This window comes from Muscardinus avellanarius, assembly GCF_963383645.1.
Source record: "Muscardinus avellanarius genome assembly, chromosome: 6".
Lineage (NCBI taxonomy): Eukaryota > Metazoa > Chordata > Mammalia > Rodentia > Gliridae > Muscardinus > Muscardinus avellanarius.
This window is the reverse complement of record NC_137791.1, coordinates 44,391,258-44,414,470: the sequence shown is the minus strand read 5'-3', so window position 1 is coordinate 44,414,470 and position 23,213 is coordinate 44,391,258. Positions and strand designations below refer to the sequence as shown.

Below are 23,213 nucleotides of genomic sequence, written 5' to 3'. Positions count from 1 at the left end.
ATGTCCGGGGCCGGGCCGCCGCCGCCGCCCCCCGCCTGCGGCCCGCCGTGGCCCGCGCCGCTCCCGCTGCTGCTGTGCGGCCTGGGCGCGCTGCTGGGCTGGCGCTGGCTGCGCCGCCGCCGCGCGCGCGGCCTGCCCCCCGGGCCCGCGCCCTGGCCGCTCGTCGGCAACCTGGGCCGCGCGCTGCTGCCGCCCTGCTTGCGGCGGCCCGGCTGGGCGGGCTGCGGGGCGCGCGCCGCGGGGGCCGGGCCCGCCGCCCCCGGCCCGCAGGTGTTCCTGACCAGGCTGGCCCGCGTGTACGGCAACGTCTTCAGCTTCTTCCTCGGCCACTACCTGGTGGTGGTCCTCAGCGACTTCCACAGCGTGCGCGAGGCGCTGGTGCAGCAGGCCGAGGTCTTCAGCGACCGCCCGAGGGTGCCGCTCATCTCCATGGTCACCAAGGAGAAGGGTGAGCGGCTGCGAGCGGAGGGCGCCCGGCAGGTGGGCTCCCGGCCCCGGCCACGCGCGCCGGCCTCGGCCCCCTTCAAGAATCCCCCGGGCGTTGTCGAAGGCGACTCGTTCCGATTCCACTATCAGAAGTAGGAAACCCACCGGGAAGTTACAGGGAAAGGGGGAGGACAACACGATATGAGATCGGGTTCCACCCCATTAGAGTAAGGTGTTCAGTTAACCTTCCTCTACCCTCTACCCTTTCTTTATCAGTCTTCCCCCTTTTTTTTTTCTCATTGGCTGGTAGGTCCCACAGGTCTTTGGATCACTCCCACCCACCAGTCGGGTAATTTAAATGCTTTTCCCAAGGGAAGCCTGTTCTCACTGCCTGTCCAAGTAAGTTGGGCTCCCTCGTGAAAACTAGTTGTATTGCACACGCGCTTTTCCTTCACTCACTTATTAAAACTGAGGCTGCACAAGTTTGGAACCTTGGGCACGGACGTAGGTCTTCACCATTGGACTGACATAAAACAGTCATCAGTGCTTAGCCCATAGAGAAGCTCAACAGGCTTTTTTTTTTTTTTTAAGTAATTGAACTGGCATTACCTGCCATTCAACATAGCATGAACAGAGCCTGTCTTTTTAGAATAGATAAAGTGAGGCAGAATTTGCATCAAGGTTTTAAATAGTGGTGATGATCATGACGCCTTAATCATGCCCTTGTAAAACCGGCAGCACAGCTTACACCCCTCCCTCTACCTGCTCCCTGCTTGGAATTCTCTTCTGCTCTGCCTAGAGAAAACCTATCTGCTTTTCATTTCTCTTTAAATAATGGTGGGATAAGCCTGTAATCCCAGTACTTGGAAGGCTGAGAAAGGAGAATAGCAGGTCCGAGCCCAGTCTCAGCAATTTAGTGAGACCCTGTTTCAAAATAAAAATAAAAAGGGCTAGGGGCTCAGAGGTAGAATATCTCTGGGTTCAATCCCCAGTACCAGAGCAAAACAAATAGTCCGTGGTGGTGTTGCAGGCTTGTAATCCCAGCATTTGAGAGGCTGAGACAGGATGCGTTTTTCCTATAGCCTCAGCAATTTAATGAAGCCCTTTGCAACTTAGTGAGACCTTGTTTCAAAATAAAGAGTTAAAAATAGGGCTAGGCTTATAGCTTGGAGGTAGAATGCCCCTGTGTTCCATCCACAGTACTGCATAAAATAAAATAAAAAATAGTGGCAAAATGCACTTAAAATTCACCATCCTAACCATTGTTAAGTGCATGATTCAGTGGTATTGACTATATCCACATTACTATGCAACCTGTACCACCATCCATCCACAGGATTTTTTTCATCTTGCAGAACTGAAAATCAGTGCCCATTAAACAATAATTCTTTATTGCCCTTCACCATTCCACTTCTGCCTCCACAAATTTTACTATTCTAGGTATCACGTGCAAATGAAATCATGCCACATCTGTCTTTTTGTGGCTGACATCTCACTTAGCATAATGTTTTTAAAGCTCATCCATGTAGTAACAAGCAAATCACCCTTTGAAGGCTTTGTACTATTCCATTGAATGCTGATGCTACACTTTGTCCATTCATCCTTCAATGCTTCTTTTGGCTATTGTGAATAATGCTGCTATCAACATGGGTGTAAAAAAAAAAAATACCTGCTTGAAGCCAGGCATGGTGGCGCACGCTTGTAATCCCAGCATTTGGGAGGCTAAGACCAGAGGGTGGCGGTTCATGGACAGCCTCAGCTACTTAGTGAGGCCCTCTGCAACTCAGTGAGACCCTGTTTCAAAATAAAGAATAAAAATAGGGCAGGGGCTGTACCTCAGAGGTCGAATGCCCCTGGGTTCCATCCCCAGACCTGCAAAAATAAATAAATAATGATAATAATAACCTGCTTGAGTCCCTGCCTTCTGTTTTTCAGGTTATACATCAGCAGAATTACCTATTATATAATTCAGTGGTTTCCATTCCCACAAGCAATATCTGAATGTTCCAGTTTCTCCATATAATCACTCATATTTACTTTAAAAAAATTTTTTTTGGTGGTACTGGGGGTGGAACCCAGAGGCTTTCTACCTCCAAGCTATGTTCCCAGACGTATTTTATATTTTATTTGGAAGCAGGGTCTCACTAAGTTTCTGAGAACCTCACTAAGTAGCTGACTGAGGCTGGCTTCAAAGGTGTGCAATCCTCCTGTCTCAGCCTCCCAAGCACAGGGATTACAAGTATGCGCCACCATGCCCAGCTCATACTTACTTTTTTTCATGCCTGTTTTTAAGATTGTGATTCAGTATCACCTCATTGAGAATGTGTTCTCTGACATGTTTCTTTATCCCCCAGGAGAGGGTGAGCTTCCCTTTCCTCTGTGATACTGGTATTTCACAGATTTTAAGGCCCATTCCGTCCCCTTCCAGTCAGTCCATAAGTCTTGTCAATTTCTGCCGCAGATGTGTCCTGCATCTATCCACTTTCCTCCCTCTCTACTGCCTGCATCCAAGATAGATCATTTCTCATCTGATACCTCAGAAGCCTCCTGCCTAGCCTATTTGCTTCTACTCCAGCCTTTTTTCCATACAGAAGCCAAAATTATCTCTTTAAAAAAAATCATGATCTAGCCAGGCATGGTGGCACACTCTGGTAATCCCAGCACTTGGGAGGCTGAGACAGGAGGATTGCACAGGTTCGAAGCCAGCCTCAGCTACTTAGTGAGGCTTTTAGCAACTTAGTGAGACCCTGCTTCCAAATAAAGTATAAATTAGGTCTGGGAGTATAACCCATGGAGGAGGTAGAAAACCCCTGGGTTCCACCCCCAGTACCACCAAAAAAAAAAAAAAAAAAAAAAAAAAATCATGATCCAGCTGAGCATGATGGCTCAAACTTGTAATCCTAGTACTTGGGAAGCTGAGATAGGATTACAGCTTCCAAGACAGCTTTGACAACTTAGTGAGGCCTTCTGCAACGTAATGAGACCGTTTCCAAATAAATAAAAGTTGAACTTTTATTTTAGGGGTTTAGCTCAGAGGTAGAAGCCTCTGAGTTCAATCCCCAGTGCCACAAACACACACACACACACATGCACGCGCGCACACACACACACACACACACACACATTTTCTTTTTTTTTTTTATACTGTATTTTATTTTATTTTTTTAACAATTTTTTTATTGAACATAAATAGTATACATTTACACTATATTTGGTGCCCTCTCCCCCCCCGCCCCCATTTTCCCTTCCCCCCTCCCTCCAATGGTTGTCCAGGTTAACCATATCTTATTCATAATTTTACACATGTTCAAGTGTAGACCCTTATTAATCAAGACCGGCCTTCCTCCTCTCCTATCTTACCATCTAAACTTAGCTAGTATTTCCCCTTCAATATCTGGAGGCCCACTGGTATTCTTTGTGTTTCCTAGTTTGGGCATATTAGAGGAAACATATGTATCTTCTTCTTCTGTGCTTGGCTGATCTCACTTAACATTATGTTCTCCAGGGCTTTCCATCTTCTTTCAAATGATATAATTTTGTTCTTCTTTATGGCTGAATAGAATTCCATTGTGTGTATTTCCCACAGTTTTGCTATCCATTCATCTGTTGATGGTGATCTGGGTTGGTTCCATATTTTGGCTATTACAAATTGTGCTGCTATGAACATAGGTATGCATATGTTGCTGTAGTTCTCTGAATTCAACCCCTTTGGAAAGATACCCAGGAGTGGTATAGCTGGGTCATATGGTGGATCTATTCCCACCTTTCTTAGGAATCTCCACACAGATCTCCATAGTGGTTGAACTAGTTTGCATTCCCACTAACAGTGTAAAAGAGTTCCTCTTTCCCCACATCCTCGCCAGCATTTGTTGTTATTTGATTTTTTTATGCTTGCTACTCTGACTGGGGTTAGATGGAATCTCAGTGTAGTTTTGATTTGCATCTCCCTGATGGCCAGTGATGAAGAACATCTTTTCATGTATCTATTAGCCCTTTGTATCTCTTCTTTTGTGAAGTGTCTATTTAGTTCATTTGCCCATTTCTTGATTGGGTTGTTTGTTTTGCTAGTGTAGAGTCTTTTGAGCTCTTTGTATACTCTGGATATTAGCCCCCTATCAGAATGGTGGCTGGTAAAGATCCTTTCCCATTCTGTAGGCTTCCTCTTTAGGTTATTGATAGTTTCCTTTGATGAGAAGAAACTTTTTAGTTTGATGTTATCCCACTTGTTTATTCTTGCTTTAATTTCCTGAGCTTTGGAGGTTTTGTTGAGAAAGTTACTGCCTGTGCCAATATGTTGTAGTGTTGAACCTATGCTCTCCTCTACTAGCTTCACAGTCTCAGGTCTAATTTCTAAGTCTTTGATCCATCTTGAGTTGATTCCTGTGTTTGGTGAGATATAGGGGTTTAGATTCATCTTTTTACAAATGGTTAGCCAGTTCTCCCAACACCACTTGTTGAAAAGGCTGTCTTTTCTCCAGCGTATGTGTTTGGCCCCTTTGTCAAAGATTAATTGACTAAAGATGACACACACACATTTTCAAAGCTTGGTTTCTACTGAATTGATACTGCTTTTGTACCATCTTAAGAGAGACGTCAGGTACCACTTCTATTCATGCATTTCAGCATGGCCTCCGTCCTGTAGACACACCAAGCACATTCCTATCAAGCTGGGGCCTGCCTCAGGCTCCTCTGTTTATCATCCTTGCATGTCAAATAACTTTTCACTTGACTGACTGCTTCTCTTCCATCAGGGGCTTCCCTCAAACCTCTGAGGCTAGGTGTCACTTTTCAGTCTTACTTTAGTCACTTCCTTTATTTATTAGTACCACATTTTATTTTTTCTTGTTCATATATCACTTATTAAACACTTTGAAAGTATTTAGTCTATTATTCCCACCCACTACTGGAATATGAGTTAAGAGGTAGAGGGCAGAGATTTTGTTCATCTTGGTAACTACTGTGACCCCACTGCTAGACACAGAAAGTAATAAAAATATGAAGTATACAAACATTTCTTGATGTGCTTATCACACAACATTGTAATTTGTCTTGTGCATCTGTGTCTTTGGATTTTATTTTGTTTTATTTTTGTAGTACTGGGATTAAACCCAGGAGCGTTCTAACTCTGAGCTATACCCTATGCCCTTTAATTTTTGTTTTGAAACAAGGTCTCAGGAAGTTGCTGAGGGTCTCACTAAGTTGATAAGGCTGGTTTTGAACCTGTTATCCTCTTGTTTCAGTCTCCCAAGTAGGATTACAGATGTGTGTCACCATGCCCAGCTGTCAGGCCATTTTTAAGCATTAGTTGACTCCCTGCTTATTATAAGATCTTTGTGTAGGGAAAGGGCTGGGAGCCTGTGGTAACTTAGTGCTCCAGTACTTCAACTGTAGCATTAGTTCCTCTGAGAGATAGAAGTATTTAGGCAGTGCTTGCTGCTCTGGTGGATAAGTATTGAGTGAACGTACTGGGAAAGATTTAATGATAAAAATTTGTGTGGTTGGTAAAGGTGTTTGATAATGTAAAGCAACAACTGGCGCAAAACTAGATGTGTTGGTGCTTATCTGTAGTCCTAGTACTTGGGAGGCTGAGACAGGAGGTTCGCAGGTTCAAGAACAGCATTGGCAAGTAATGAGACTCTCATCAACCTAGTGAAACCATTTCCAAATAAGAAATAAAATCAGGCTAGGGTTGTAGCTCAAAGGTAAAATGCCTCTGTGAGCTGGGCGTGGTGGCGCATGCTTATAATCCCCGCACTTGGGAGACGGAGACAGGAGGATCGCGCAGGTTCAAAGCCAGCCACGCTGGCTTAAGAGACCCTGTTTCCAAAAATAAAAAAGTATAAAATAGGTCTGGGAGTGTAGCCCGAAGGTAGAAGGGCTTCCAGGAACCCCAGTGCCACCAATAATAATAATAATAATAATAATAATAAATAATAATAATAATAATAATATGCCTCTGTGTTCAATCACCAGTACCACAAACAAAAGAAAACAAAACAAAAATCACTATGACACAGAGAAACTACTTGGGAAACTAATATGGAAAAGAGAACATAAATAATTTAAATAAAGTGTTGATTGTTGAGGATGTTTATGCTTTTATTGATGCATTATAATTATATATTATAGTGAGATTCAAAGCCATACATTCATACATGCACACAGTACTTGGTGTATTTCCTTCTGTATCCCACTCCACTTGAAGTTTTTTTCATCAATGGAATTTTTCAAGAGTCAAGAATAAAAAGGAGTGCTTGCTTCAGCAGCACATATACTAAAATTGGAATGATACAGAGAAGATTAGCATGGCCCCTGTGCAAGGATGACATGCAAATTTGTGAAGCGTTCTATATTTTTAAAATTTTACTAAAGTAATAAATGTTATTAAATTCATAAAAAGGATAAAAAGGAGAATATTCGCTTATTTCAAGATGCCCATAAAAGTATGAGAAACAAAGGGGTTATAAAGTAACCTTCAAGGTGAAGAGTTCAGCAAGACCAGCCTGAAGAAGCAAGGCACAGGAGCTACATGAGCTGCAAAGCTGGATGAACCTCAAGGACAGCTCTGGATGCCTTTGACTACTGTCTCCAGTCTGTGTGTCTGTCTGTCTGTCTGTCTGTCTGTCTGTCTGTCTGTCTGTCTGTCTGTCTCTCTCTCTCTCTCTCTCTCTCTCTTTCTCTCTCTCTCTCTCTCTCTCTCTCTCTCTCTCTCTCTCTCTCTCTCTCACACACACACACACACACACACACACGAAAAAAAGAAAAGAAAAATTGTCCAGAAACAAGATGTGTAGACCAAAAGAGGGAAAAAAGTGATGTTATAAATTAGAAGCCAGCCGGGCGTGGTGGCGCATGCTTGTAATCCCCGTGCTTGGGAGGTGGAGACTGGAGGATCGCGCAGGTTCAAAGCCAGCTGTGCTGGCTTAAGAGACCCTGTTTTCAAATAAAAATATAAAATAGGTCTGAGAGTGTAGCCCGGAGGTAGAAAGGTTTCCAGGAACCCCAGTACCACAAAAAAAAAAAGAAAAAAAAAAAGAAATTAGAAGCCAGTATAAGATTGCTCAATATATATAATACCAAATTTGAGAGAATTTTGCTTCTAAAGTTGGTGATATGTTAGCAGAAAAGGGGATGTTTCATAAACAGTGATATGCATGGAAAGGCTGTCAATAATTGACTTAGCACATTTGTAGGAAAGTTCTGGAATGCATGGTTTGACAGACTGGTATTCTTTTTTCTTTTTTTCTTTACTTTTTTTTTTTTTTTGTGGTACTGGGGATGGAACCCAGGGGTATTGTATTTTTGAGGTACATGCCCAGCCCAATTTTTTTAGTCTTTTTATTTTTTGAAACAGGGTCTCACTGAGTTGCAAAGAGCCTCACTAAGTAGCTGAGGCTGTCCATGAACTGCAATCCTCTGGTCTTAGCCTCCCAAATGCTGGGATGACAAGCATGCGCCACCCCGCCCAGCTGGTATTCTTTTTAAGCCCATAAAAACTACAGTGATCTAGACAATCCACAAAGATATTCTATATTGCTTCTGCCCCTCATTCTTATTAATCCACCTATTATTTTCCTGAGCAGGAAAGAAAGTTGAAAAATTAGAGCCAAGGTACTAAGGGAGTATGTTATTCTAAGTGTGGTCTGTTTCTTCTGAAAGAGGTGCATACATTACATATTTATTAAAAACTTGCAATATGAAATTCAGAGAGGAACATACACTTGTTTATCCACTGCTCAGATTCTTAACATGCAACTTTAGTTGAGTTACTTTTAATAAACCAGTATACTGTGAATACTTTTATGTGTGTGTGTGTGTCACTAGGGATTGAATCCAGAGGCATATTACCTCTGAGCTACTCCTCCAGCCCCATCTTATTTTTATTTGGAAACAGGGTCTCCCTAGGTTAGTAAGAGTCTCATTACTTGCTGAGACTGTTCTCTAATCTGTGATCTTCCTATCTTGCCTCTCAAGTACTTGGGATTTTAAGTGTGAGCCATCATACCTGGCTTTACAATAAATATTTAAAGTGTCTTTCTATCTCTAGCTTTTATTATTAAAATGTTATGCTGTATCCGTATTATGAAAACATTCCAGTAAATGGGATACATAAAATTATCACTTTCACTATTGATAGAAATTAGGCAATTTTAAATTTTTTAAGTTATGCTTTCACAAATGTTCTGAGACACTGACTGAAGGTAGAAAAGGAAATGCTGATTGGATGGTTGACACCTGTTAAAGCTCAGACAATATCATTGACAAAGACAGATGAAAAACGCACTTAAAATATCAGGAAATTGCTGGAAATTTGAAACAAAAGTCCAAGCAGTGGCAAAGCCATAAAAATGGAAGGCAAAAGGAAATTTTGAATAAGTTTAAAAGTAAGGAATAGAGCCTGGCATGATGGTGCATGCTTGTAATCCTAGTACTTGGGAAGATGAGACAGGAGGATCATAGGCTCACAGCCAACCGTAGCTATTTAGTGAAGTCCTCTACAACTTAGACCCTGTTTCAAAATTAAAAATAGGGCTGGGGAGGTAGCTCAGAGGTAGAATGCCCCTGTATTAATTTCCCAGTACTGAAAAAAAAAACCCACATACATACATACATGTAAGAGATAAGCTGGGTATGGCAGCATATACCTGCAATCCCAGTACTTGGGAGGCTGAGACAGGAGGATTGCAGGTTCTCAGCTAGCCTCAGCAACCTCAGGCTCTCTGCGACTTAGACCTGTTTCAAAATAAAATAGTAAAGCCAGGTGTGGTGGCACATGCTTGTAATCCCCACACATGGGAGGTGAGAAGCTAGCCTCGCTGGCTTAAGAGACACTGTTTCCAAATAAAATATAAAATAGGTCTGGGAGTGTAGCCCAGAGGGAGAAGGGTTTCCAGGAACCCCAGTACCACCAAAATGATTAATAATGATAATGATAATAATAATAATAATAATAAATAAAATAGTAAAGAGCCAAGAATAAATAAAAATTTTTTTGAAGAACAAAATTTTGGGAATGGAGAGAAGACTTCTTTATGAGACACTAATCCAGTATGTTAGTATAAGGTAATAGTAATTAAAATAATGTACTTTAACCACAGTGATGAACAGACTAATGTAGCTGACTAGAAAGCCTATAAACTGTTATATAGGAAACACACAACAGAGGTAGTGTTCCACATGCCATGGTCAAGTGTGTGGGAAGACCAGTGACTGGTGAATTATGCTTGAACAATAGGTTATCCATGTGGGATATAAACGTTTGGGTTCCTACCTTATGACAGGTAGGAATGCCTAACACAAATATGAATTCCTGGTAGGTTACAGAGAATAGAACATGGAAAAGGCAAGGTTTTAAATTTTTCTAAGAAAATAGTGTTATTTCTGAAGTCATGGTAGGAAGAGATTTCCGAAGTAAGACATACAGTACAAATCATAAAGACTGATAAATGCAGCTATCCTTACATTTAAAACTTCTGTTTAGCTCTGGGCGTGGTGGCGCATGCTTGTGATCCCCACGCTTGGGAGGCAGAGACAGGAGGATCGCGCAGTTTCAAAGCTAACTGCGCTGGCTTAAGAGACCCTGTTTCCAAATGAAAAATATTTTTTAAAAAAATAGGTGTCTGGGAGTGTATCCCAGAGGTAGAAGAGTTTCCAGGAACCCCAGTACCATTAAAAAATAAATAAATAGAAATAATAAGACTTCCGGGAAGATGGCGACCGAGAAAAGCGGGGACCGAGAAAAGCCCCGCTAACAACCAATCTCCATTACCACAAAATCAGCACCTTTCATAGCCAGAAAACACCATCACCAGAGAAACAAAAAAATCACCAGGCTCCAGAGAGAAAGCGGACTGAGAACAGAGCTCAGAGCCACAGAGGAGATAACCACCTCACGCCCGAGGACGCGGCAGCAGTGCCATACTGCCGGTGGCAGCGGCAAATTCACCGGACGGCTACAGCAAGCCGAGGTGAGCCGCTGCGGAACAGCCAGGCAGGATTTCTCGCCGCAGGTAAAATCTAAAGCTCCCAGTGGCTGAGCTCAGCACACGCCGCAGGGATTCAGAGTGGAAATCAAAACCAAGAAGAAATATGCCAGCCTCACGGCCGAGGGCGTAGCAGCGGCACCATATTGCCACCGGCGGCAGCAGCAGAGAATTCACCCGAATCCAGTACAGCTACATCTGCGTACTCAAGAACAGTGAGTCAAATTGCGGGCCACAGAGGAGAAATCCCAGTACTGTACTCCCTGGGACTTGACCCAGTGGGGGAGGGGCGGTGGCAGAGATATCACACCATAGGAGACCGTACAACCTGGCACCCCCCACAGTCTAAAGCAGCCTCTATCGACTCTCTGGGTTGGAGACTCTGTGATACAACCCAGTAAAGGAGTAGTGGGGTCTGAGATACTACTGACTCGAGATCCAGAACACCTTAAGTGAAGTCATAGTGACCCAAGGGAAGAACCCAGAGAAGGCACAAACTTCCGAAATCATGGGAAAGAGGAATAACACTGGAGCAATGAATGCCCACAACCCCACAACATCAGAACCCGATAAAACAGAAAATCAGAGATTTCTAGAAGATCAAATCAGGAAAATAACTGTAGAAATAATAGAGGTGCTTCGAAAAGAACTCAGAGAGAGCCAAAAAGAGATAAAGGATGCAATTAATGAAGTAAAGGCCTCAATTCAAAGCACAAACAACCGATTAGACCACATGGAGAACAGAATCTCGCTTTTAGAAGATGATCATTCCAAAAATGAATGCATAGTTTCTAATCTAGAAAAAAATATCCGACAGCAGGAATCTGATATTGAAGAAATATGGGCCCATTTTAAGAGAGCTAACCTAAGAATAATTGGAATAGAGGAGGGAAAAGAAAGTGAAACCAAAGGGATCAACAATCTCTTCAAGGAAGTAATAGCAGAAAATTTTCCAAATATAGAGCAAGAGGTTGATACACAGGTCCAGGAAACTTATAGAACTCCCTTTAGACAGGATCAGAGAAGAGGATCCCCACGCCACATAATTGTCAAAATGACCAATGTGGAAGCCAAGCAGAGAATCTTAAAGGCAACAAAAGCAAAGGGCCAAATGACATTCAGAGGCAAACCAATTAGAATCACTCCAGACTTCCCAAACCAAGTCATGAGAGCCAGAAGGGCTTGGAGTAACATATTCCAAACTCTGAAAGAAAACAACTTCCAGCCAAAAATTTCCTACCCAGCAAAACTTTCTATCAAATTAGATGGAGAAATAAGAAGCTTCCATGACAAACAGAAACTGAAGGAATTTTTGTCTTCAAAACCAGCACTAGAGAAAATACTCAAAGAGATGAACTACAAAGAAGAAATAGGTAACACATACCAGAACCAGAGAAACAAGATTTTCCATCCAACAGTCAACTAAGATTGGTTATCTGTGGAGATTCATTATTTATGTTAGTCTTTTACCTATCTCTAAATTATTGTTGTTAATTTTTAGGATTTCTAGTTGGAATATTAATATACCTTCAGATATAGCATTTGGAAATATTTTACCCCATTCTATTAGTAACTGTTAACTCTGTTTACATTGTCTTTGGATATACAATATTTTTTTTTATTTTTTAGGGAGTTTGTATACTCCTCTGTTGCCTGTGCCATTGAAATCATATCCAAGAAATCACTGCCAATTTCAATGTTGTGAGGCTTTATGACCCAGATTTTCTCCTAAAAGTTTATAGTCTTAAGATTTATATTTAGGTCTTTTATCTATTTTGAGTTAATATTTGTATATGGGATTAGGTAAGGGTCCAACTTTATTCTTTTTCATGTAATTATTATGTTTCAACAATATTTAGTTAAAATATTAATATTTTTACCACCAAATGTTCGTGGAAACCTTGTCAAAAATAACTTGACAATATAGGGAAGAATTTAGCTCTAGGCTTTTATTTAACTCCAATGGTTTATATATCTGCCTTTAGAACAGTACTACACTGTTTCAATTATTGTAGCTTTATATGGTTTGAAATCAGAAAATATACATCTTCTAGCTTTGTTCTTTTTCAAGATCGTTTTGGGTATCTAGAGTCCATATTCCATATTAGGATAGAGTTTTTTTCTGAAAAATAAATATATAAATATATGATAGTTTCACCTAAAAAAATAGAAAAAAAATATTCTCTGGTAAGAAAGAAAGTAAAAAGAAATATTGAAATGTTATCTTTAAGTCATCAAAAGCTTGGTATCAGACAAATGAAACTGTTATGTGAGATTATCATTTTTAATTTTGGATAAATTGCTATAATACTAGATGTCAACCACTAAGCCAAGCATGGGAGGGAGGGATGGGGAGAGAATGGGGTGGGGATCGGGTGGGGGCTGACTGGACAATGTGTGCATGTATGTCTACAAAAGATTGTATCCCAATATGATGTATGAATACAGTGCACCAATAAAAAAAATTAAAAAAAATAAATAATAAATAAATAAAAAGACTAAAAAATAGGGCTGGGGGTGTAGTTCAGAGGTACAATGCCCCTGGGTTCCATATCTGGTACCACAAAAATTAATAAATAAAAATAAAACTTCTTTTTATCAAAAAGCACCAGTAAAAGAGGAAACAGTTGTCTGTTGTGAAGTTTCATGCCTATAATCCCAGTACTTGAGAGGTTGAAACCAGAGGATATAAGATTCAAGGCCAACATGTACTAATTTAGCAAGACAAATCCCTGTTTCAAAATAAAAAGTAAAAAAAGGGCCAAGGTGTAGCTCATAGGTAGTACACACCTGGGTTCTATCCTCAGTCCACTCAACACACACACAAGGGAAAAAAATCACATGAAGATCTTCCTTTTATCCAAGCTTTTAACAAGGAAATGCACAGTAGGCCACTGATTACAATCTGAGAAGTGCAGATAGAAATCATAAGAGATAGGTTGTAGTCCTCTGACAAACATAAAAATGTTAACATTTTTATTTGGCAATGCCTGTAACCCCAGTATTTGGGAGGCTGAAACAGGAAGTTGAGGCTTCAGAAACTTAGGTCCTCAACAACTTAGTGAGCCTCTGATTCAAATTAAAAAAAAAAAAAATAGGTCTAAGAGTTTGGCTCAGAGGGAGAATGCCCCTGGGTTCAATTCCCAGTACCACACACACAAAAAAGAAACTGTTGCCAACTAGGTCACTATTTGAAGCAAAAGAGAACATTCAGACACTTCCAGTGTACACTTCTGGTATAATTTTCACTTTGGAGAGTACTTTGGCTTTCTATGTACATATTTTATGGTTTATCAGTATAGTCTTAGCAGTGTCTTCAAAATTTAGAGGAAGAGCCAGGTGTGGTGGTACACATTTATAATCCCAGTACTTAGGAGACTGAGACAGGAGGATCACAAGTTTGTTTGCCAGCCTCAGCTACTTAGGCCCTCTGCAACGTAGTAGGACCCTGATTCAAAATAAAGAATAAAAAATAGGGTTGGGGGTGTAGCTCAGAGGTTGAATGCCCCTGGGTTCCATCCCCAGCACTGAAAAAAAAAAATCAAAGGAAGTGCAATGCTAGAAGAAATACATTTCAGATATGCAAAATCTGTAAAAATTTGCCTTCCTTGCATCTTTTCTTGGAGACTAGAGGTTATGCTTTAGCAAACATAAGAAGTAAAACAAGAGAAGATGTGCAGGCCTGGAAATAGGTTTCATCACAGAAGAGTTTAAGAAAATTCCTAAATGACAGAGGCCTAACTAGCAAAGCCAGCAGTGCCACCGTGAGTGGGATGTGAAAGACTCCCTGGAGGAAGGGGACAGATAGATAGTTGATACACTTGACCACCTGCAGATTTGTATTGAAAGTCATTTCAGAGCACTTAACCCAGAGCAGGGGCTTTATTTCATTCACAGCTGTATCCTGCATCCCTAGCACATAGTATGCATTCAGAAATAACATGGGAAGGAAGGAGGACTGGCTGAAATCATAAGCACACCATGGGAAACAGGATAAATAGGTGACAGGAACCAAGGACTACTAGTGGATAATGTGATACATCTGGGAGCAATTTTGTTGGGCTTGGTGGTGGGTGAATCAAATAAGATGGAGTTTGACCAACTGAACACATTGAGATGTTTTCAAGGGAGGGATGCTGTCAACAACTGACATTTTGGGTTACTTGCCAGTTACTAGATTTCAAACTTTCATGGCCAATGGTTCAAATCCAGTTGGGCTATTCATTTATTCAGCTAACATTTAGCAAGCCCCTTCCATATACCCAGCACTAATGCCAAAAGCTGAGGTTTTAATGGTCTCAGCCCTCATGTCAATTGATCTTCTGTTTATGTTTATTTTTTTAAATTTATTTTTATTTTATTTATTTATTTTTATTATTATTATTATTATTTTTTTTGGTGGTACTGGGGGTGGAACTCAGAGGCTTTCTACCTCCAGGCTATACTCCCAGACCTTTTTTATATTTTTTTATTTGAAAACAGGGTCTCACTAAGTTGCTGAAAGCCTCACTAAGTACCTGAGGCTGGCTTCGAACCCGTGAGATCCTCCTGTCTCAGCCTCCCAAGGTCGGGATTACAAGCGTGCGCCACCACGCCCGGCTCTTCTGTTTATGTTTAGAACATAGTTATTTTGTTGTTATTTTTGTTTGTGGCACTGAAGATGGAACCCAGGGGTTTCTTCTTCTTCTTCTTCTTCTTCTTCTTCTTCTTCTTCTTCTTCTTCTTCTTCTTCTTCTTCTTCTTCTTCTTCTTCTCCTCTTCTTCTTCTTCTCCTCTTCTTCTTCTTCTTCTTCTTCTTCTTCTTCTTCTTCTTCTTCTTCTTCTTCTTCTTCTTTTTCTTCTTCTTCTTGTTCTTCTTCCTCTTTTTCAGTACTGGGAATTGAACCCAGGGGCATTCTACCTCCGAGCTACACCTCTAGCCCTATTTTTTATTCTTTATTTTGAAACAGGATCTCACTGAATTGCAAAGGGCCTCAGTAAGTAGCTGAGGCTGTCCTTGAACCTTGATCCTCCTGTCTCAGCCTCCCAAATGCTGGGATTACAAGCCTGCACCACCACTCCCAGCTCAGCTTTCTACTTCTGAATAATACTCCAGACCTATCTTATTTTGAAACAGGGTCTTGCTAAAGACTGGTCTTGAGTTTTTATCCTCCTGTCTCAGCTTCCCAAAGTACTGAGATTATAGGCATGCACCACCACACTCAGAGTATAGGTATTTTGAATACATGTATATTTGTCCTGATATATTTTCAAAGACTATAATCACTTTTATCAAATATAAAGATATTGAAATGCATATACTAATTTTGAACATTGGAACTCATTGCTCCTCATTTCCCAGATATTATCAATATTAATATTTTTGTAGTAAATTTTTCTAATTGAATTGGATATGCTTTTTGTTATTATTGGAAATATAACCTATCTTGATAACTAAATTTTTTCCAGCCATTCTTCTTGCCTTCTGGTCTTTATCCATATATATATATATATATATATATATATATATATATATATATATTTTTTTTTTTTTTAACATAGTGACTTAAAAATATAGAATATACTTTATGGTAAGTCCTATTCAGTATCTTCAGGTATCATTCTCCTCACCTTTCTTTCTTGGTGCCCTGCAGGAGTTGTGTTTGCACATTATGGCCCAATCTGGAGACAACAGAGGAAGTTCTCTCACTCAACCCTTCGTCATTTTGGCTTGGGAAAACTTAGCTTGGAGCCCAAGATTATTGAGGAGTTTAGATATGTGAAAGAGGAAATGCAAAAGCACCGAGAAGAGCCCTTTAGCCCCTTCCCCATCGTCAGTAATGCCGTCTCCAACATCATTTGTTCCTTGTGCTTTGGCCAACGCTTTGATTACACCAACAGTGAGTTTAAGAAGATGCTTGGTTTTATGTCACGAGGGTTAGAAATCTGTATGAACAGCCAGCTTCTTTTGGTTAACATATTCCCCTGGCTTTATTACCTTCCCTTTGGACCATTTAAGGAATTGAGACAAATCGAAAAGGATATAACCAGTTTCCTTAAACAAATCATCAAAGACCATCAAGAATCTCTGGATGGCGAGAACCCTCAGGACTTTATAGACATGTACCTCATCCACATGGAGGAGGAGAGGAAAAATAACAGCAACAGTAGTTTTAATGAAGATTACTTATTTTATATCATTGGGGACCTCTTCATTGCTGGGACTGATACCACCACCAACTCTCTGCTTTGGTGCCTGTTGTATATGTCACTGAACCCGGATGTTCAAGGTAATTAATAGACATGCTCTGTATTCATTGCAAAACCAGGCTACTTAAATCAAAATTAGCAACTTTAGTGGTTTGGCAGCTTCAGGCACTAACCGATGTCTTCATGCTAGAAAACAAAATAAATTTGTCTCATAGGGAGTTGGAAAGTGTCAGTGGTGAAACTCCAAGTTTCTAGATAGTAGGACTAGTAACTTGCTCAGCCCTCCTCTAATCTGTGCAGGTTTGACTTTCTATGAAGTCTTTGATGGTATAAGCCCTTGGAGGACACTCAGAGCTGAGGGGAATTGGAACAAACACTCTTCTGAACCCATTCTTGTTTTGAAAGTGAAGGACAGAGCCCAGACAAGTTACTAAGTCATGCAGCTAGTTCCACAGTATTGAGATATCTCTTGATACATCAGTATCAAGAAAGCGAACATCAGTAACAGTATATAGAAGAAGAATAGGGGAAGATAGTGCATTTGTTTTTACTGCTTCTGTAATAAATCACTAAAAACTTAGTGGCCTGAAACAACACAGATTTGTAATCCTACAAGTCTATATAGTAGAAGTCTAACATATGTCTCACTGGTCCTTTGGAGGATGTTCTGAATGCAAGCTAGAGTAAACCTCATGAGCAGGGGTCATTGGAGGCCATCTTGAACTATCACATATTGTCACAGTCAGAGAGTCAGTCCCATGTTCCCATGACTGTGTGAATCCAGGGTGCTTTCTCCTTTGCCTGTCTATCCTGCTGTCTTCCTTTAGAGGCCCCACATGGCATGCTGGATGAGTGTTTCACTTCCCCAGGCTGAATCAGGCCCATACTGTTGACCTGCTAGTTGTGTGTAAGTGGTAAAGGGAAGTGTGCACAGAAGTAGAAGCTCAACTCTCTTCAGGCTTATCTTTTGGCTTATCCCTTCCCTTTTTTACAGAAAAGGTTCATGAAGAAATTGAGAGGGTCATTGGTCCTGACCGAGCCCCCTCCCTCACAGACAAGGCCCAGATGCCCTACACCGAGGCTACCATCATGGAGGTGCAGAGGCTGACGGCGGTAGTGCCTCTCGGCATTCCTCACATGACCACAGAGGAAACAGGCAAGTCCAGGTCTTCCTTCTTCACAGCCCTTGTGGGGAGCACAGTCCTCAAAGCCAGTGGAGCTGAGTTGAGGGTGTAGTGGGCACTGGAATTTGCCCTGTGTCAGAGATAATGAAATGTCCAGGAAATGTTCCAGCCCTCAGTTGGCCTTTATTCCAATGACATTTCAGAACCTCTAAGTTTTATTAATAGCTCTGTAGCCTTCAGAGAGCTATTATTTATCCTGGCAAAACAAATAATGTCACAACTGAAACTAGCTGTGTTGGCAGAGAAACCTGCAGAATTAACAGAAGATTCCCTAGTCCTCTTCATGGAAGTCAGAAGAGCTGGTCTAAAAGTGGAATTAAGAATTTTAGCTGATGCCGGGCATGGTGGTGCATGCTTGTAATCCCAGCACTTGAGAGGTTGAGACAGGAGGATCGCACAGATTTTAAGCCAGCTTTAGCTACATAGTGAGGCTCTCGGCAACTTAGTGAGACCCTGTTTCCAAATAAAATATAAAATAGGTCTGGGAGTATAGCTCGGAGGTAGAAAGCATCTGGGTTCCACCTCCAGTACCACAAAAAAAAATAATAATAATAATAATTATAATTATTATTATTATTATTATTATAGCTGGAAACAGGTGGTGTGATGTACTTTTTTAATTCCCATACTTGGGAGGCTGAGGTAGGAGGAATAAAAAAAAAAAAAGGCTAGGTATGTAGTTCAGTGGTACAGTATTCCTGGGTTCAATCTCTAGTACCACAAAAAGAAAATAGAAAAGGAAGAAAAAGAGGATTTTAGCCAAAAATACCCTATTTCATTTTTTTAAAAATTCTGAAACCACAGTGTAAACATTAAAGAATTAGAAGGAGCATAGCATGGTAGAGCACACTTGTAATCCCAGTATTTGGGAGGCTGAGACAGGAGGATCAAAGGTTTGCTGCCAGCCTCAGCTACTTAGTGAGGCCCTTCACGGCTTGGTGAAATCCTATTTCAAAATAAAGAATAAAAAGTAGGTCTGTGGGTATAGCTCAGAGGTAGAATGCCTCTGGGTTCCATCTCCAGTACCACAAAGAAAAAAAAAATATTAGGAGACCATCTGATTCTGGGACCTCCCATTTCAATCTCTTACCCATAGTGAAACATGTCCAGTCATATCCATACTGCCTTTAAACATCTCTATTAAAAAATTTACCTCCTAGCCGGGCGTGGTGGTGCACGCTTGTAATCCTAGCATTTGGGAGGCTGAGACCAGAGGATCACAGTTCACAGACAGCCTTAGCTACTTAGTGAGGCCCTCTGCAACTCAGTGAGACCCGGTTTCAAAATAAGGAATAAAAAAGTAGGGCAGGAGGTGTAGCTCAGAGGTTGAATCCCCCTGGGTTCTACCCCCAGACCCGCAAAAAAAAAAAAAAAAAAAAAAAAAAAAAAAAATTACCTCCTTTGGGGATAGCCTTACAGTGTAATGGGCTTGAATGTGTTATAAAATGGTCGTAGGAACAGTTGCTTATAAATGACAGTGGATCACTTGACAGTTTTTTGGTACAAGTTAGATATATTACAGTGTGCACGGCATATTTAGGCATTGTTTAAAATGCATGTTAAGCCAGGCATGGTGGTACAAACCTATAATTCTAGTACTTGGGAGGCTGAGACAAGAGAAGTACAGATTCAAGGCTAGCTTCAGCAACTTGGTGAAACTCTGTTTCAAACTAAAAAATAAAATAGGGCTGGGAGTGTAGCTCGGAGGTAAAATGCCACTGGGTTCAATACCCAGTACCACCACCAAAGGAAAAAAAAATACAGCTAACCTGTCAGCTGGTAATAGCCAGTCTGAGTTCCTTCTACAGTCTTTATTTTGATTTACCTTCCTCATCATACTCTTTTGTAGACAAATACCAGGGTCTATACCAGCAGGGCGAGAGGACACGATGAAAAAAAAAAATGCTCTTGAGACTTTATTCATGGTCTCAAAGAGGTGAGAGGCGAGAAGGCAAGAGAGTCAAACTCCTCCAGCAAAACTCAGCTCTTCCTTTTATTACAGGTTTAAAGAGTTAGGGCTGGGTCATCAAATCATTAATTGTCTCTGGCTGAGGAGTAGAGCATTGAGTGAAGGACACTTTGGAAGATAAGTTGTTAACCGGCTGTGTTCAGCAACCTCTTTGAGACAGTCTTCCACCTTTAAGCAAAGCAAGTGAAAGGTGTGATAAAAACAGGAGGAAATAGCTTAGACAGAAAAGGGACATCGAGGGCACTTCTTCAGTTCCCTCCAGAGAGGCAGTCTTCTGCCAAAGCAAGCAAAGCTATCATCCTTAAACCAGTATTCTTTAGGCTTAGAACAGTTTCCCACAGATATAGAATACTCTAATTTTTTTCTTTTCTTTTCTTTTCTTTTTTTTTTTTTTTTTGGCGGTACTGGGGATGAAATCCAGGGGCATTCTACTTCCAAATGATTCCCCCAGCCCTGTTTTTTATTCTTTATTTTGAAACAGGGTCTCACTGAGTTGCAAAGAGCCTCTCTAAGTAGCTGAGTTTGGCCACAAACCTGGATCCTCCTGTCTCAGCCTCCTGAATTCTGGGATTACAAGTGTGCGCCACCACATCTGGCAAATTTTTAACATTTTTTACAAATCTTAGGAATCTTTAATTCTTAGGGAAAGTTTGCCTGCAATGTCCAATTATTTGTTTTAGTGTTTTCTCTTAATTGTAATGTTTTGTAGCTTGATTGAATTCATTAACTTAATATCTATGAGAGCACTTCCTAGTGTAGAGAGAATACCAGTTGGTAAAATCTTATCCCTGCCCTAAAGTACCTTAAAGTTCAGTTTCAGCCATTTAAGATGATAAGTATGTAAAACCAAACTTTCTTTTTTTCAGATGGTGATATATAGAAAGAGTTATTCATAAACGTATGTTCAGTGACGCTGTAATTTCTTGTTTTAGTGCTCCAAGGGTATACCATTCCTAAAGGTACAGTGGTCTTACCCAACTTGTGGTCAGTACACAGAGACCCAGCCATTTGGGAGAAACCAGATGACTTCTATCCCAATCGATTTCTGGATGACCAAGGACAACTTTTAAAAAAAGAAACCTTTATTCCTTTTGGTATAGGTCAGTTAAACTTTTATTTTTTTAATGGTATAATTGAAAAAATAAGAATGAACTGAGAGCTGAGGGTGTTACTCAGTGGTAGAGCACTTGCCTAGCATGCTCAAGTCCTGGCATTCAGTCCCCAGCACCCCCCCACACACACACATACAAACAAGTAGAACTAAGTATGCCTACAGTTCTTTTCTGGGCTGCCTAGACTTTTGTTTAGGTCCAAGGGAACTATTGGAGTTAAAAGCAAGTTCTGACCTTTAGCTAGGCTATGTAAGAGAGCTTCTCTAATCCTATCGGGTTCCTCTTTTAGGTTCCTAGATTAGGACACATGGGATTCTTTCTATGGAAAAGGAAGCCTCAGAGATTTTAATCTGACTCTCTCACCTTAATCCTCCAGGTGACAGCAAAGGAAAGAGATAAGTAGGCATTAAAAAGACTAGTAGATGCCTCATTGGATCTGTGCAGATGAGGATAGGATTTTATGAGTAGGAGTGAAAATGTGAGCTTGGTGTGTAAAAATTCTGATTAGCATATACTGTGGGAGAATATTTGGTATATGTGGCCATTTCATTTTAAAGCGCTGTTTCTGATGTGAGACTATAATGCATTTTAATAAAAGCATATTAAAACAAAATTCCATATCTGCATTTAAAATACTCAGTTGTTGCTCATAAATTTGTACTTTTTTGAAAGAGGACAGGGATGGCTTAATAACCTCCACCTTTCCTCTAATCTCATTTCAGGGAAGCGGGTGTGTATGGGAGAGCAACTTGCAAAGATGGAATTGTTCCTGATGTTTGTGAGCCTAATGCAGAGTTTTGTGTTTGCTCTACCTGAAGATTCTAAGAAGCCCATCTTGACTGGAAGATTTGGCCTAACTTTAGCCCCACATCCGTTTAATATAATCACTTCAAAGAGATGAGTGCTTCCAAAAGGAGAAGGCAAACACGCAGCTGTACAGGTGCTCTTCTAAATCTTCCTGCTGCAATTGACAGCGCCCCCAGCAACTCAGCCAGTCCAGATCCAGGTTAGGCTTGGATCAAAGAATGTAGAGCACAGGAGTTTTGTCCTGGAGAATCTCAGGAGGATTCTTCAGCCATTCGAGCAATGCGCGTGTCTCTAGTTTACCAGAGTCCTCAGTCGGAAAGCGAAAGCTCTGGATTTGGGTTGTGTTGGCTTCCACCAGTGAGCATATCTTCTCATCCCTCGGTGCCTTCACCATCCCATGTTAAGGAGGGTAACACAGCTTGCCTTCTCTTTACTTCTCAGCACCAAGGAAAGGCAAACTCATCTCTTTTTTGATATTACCAAAATGCCATTAAGCTCTAAAGAAGAAATTCAGGAGTAGCAGATCTACATGCTGGCTTTTTAAGATCCCTGACCACATGAAAGTGGTGTCTGAATACTTTTGCAGAAAGGGATGAGGGCTTAGGTTATATGCCTCTTGTTCACTCTGCTACCAGGCCCACTGTGTCTGATCCTGAGTGTTCTCAAAGACAGGAAGATACCTATTCTTTATTAATAGTCTATATTGTTTCTTAATTAAAAGACTCCCTCCAGAAGATCAGTTCTCAGCAGGTATATAGTGACCTCTTCAGGGGCTGTTTGGAAGTGTATGAGTACATTTTCCCCCCTTTGGTTATCATAAGAAAACCTTTTGTTGCCATGAGACAAGGATGTTAGATGGCAAAGAAATTCTATGCAGTGGAGACTAGGCATGCTGGCATCTCCCCAGTGGGCGCATTTCTCATTCTGGGAAGAGTGGCTGGCCCTTCCCTGATTCTCCGGTGGGCCTCCATATGTGGCGTAATTATGACAACATGAGCAACTCGATTTAGCATTGTCGCCTCTCTCACGACGGCGTGTTCTGAGCCAGGTCCAGCCAACCTGTGAAGGACTTTTTTTTGGTACTGGGGATTTAACTCAGGGGTAGTCTATCTCCAAGCTACACCTCCAGCCCTTTTTAGTTTTTATTTTGAGACAAGGTCTCACTAAGTTGGTAAGGCTGGCCTTGAACCTATAATTCTCCTGTCTTAGCCTCCCAAGTACTGAGATTACAGATATACACCACCATTCAAAGCTGTGAATGACTTTTAAGAAGGGTGCTTAACTTGAGGGGAAATTTTCAGCCTGTTCACATGCCTGCAGGTTGTATTTTTGTTGCTTAAAAGATAATTTTTAAAATCAGTGTTGTGTTATTTGTTAATGTCAATTTAAGCACATTTTAAAAAATTACTAGACTTTTGTGCATCATTTAAAAGAAGACTTTTAAGGTGGGCATGGTTTCACACGCTTGTAATCCCAGTACCTGGGAGGCTGAGATAAGAGGATTGCAGGTTCCCGGCCAGCCTCAGCTACTTAGTGAGGCCAT

The 23,213-nt window shown here is 41.0% G+C and overlaps 1 protein-coding gene across 1 annotated transcript; it reads left to right on the top strand.

Annotated features, from left to right (window-relative positions):
- On the top strand, window positions 1-21,764 carry CYP2U1 (cytochrome P450 family 2 subfamily U member 1; the record flags this gene model as incomplete). Its single annotated transcript, XM_080697177.1, has 5 exons — window positions 1-448; window positions 16,043-16,678; window positions 17,593-17,754; window positions 20,684-20,851; window positions 21,586-21,764. 5 exons carry the CDS (start codon window positions 1-3, stop codon window positions 21,762-21,764), a joined length of 1,593 nt encoding a protein of 530 aa, XP_080553303.1.
- Window positions 21,765-23,213: the final 1,449 nt, after the last annotated feature.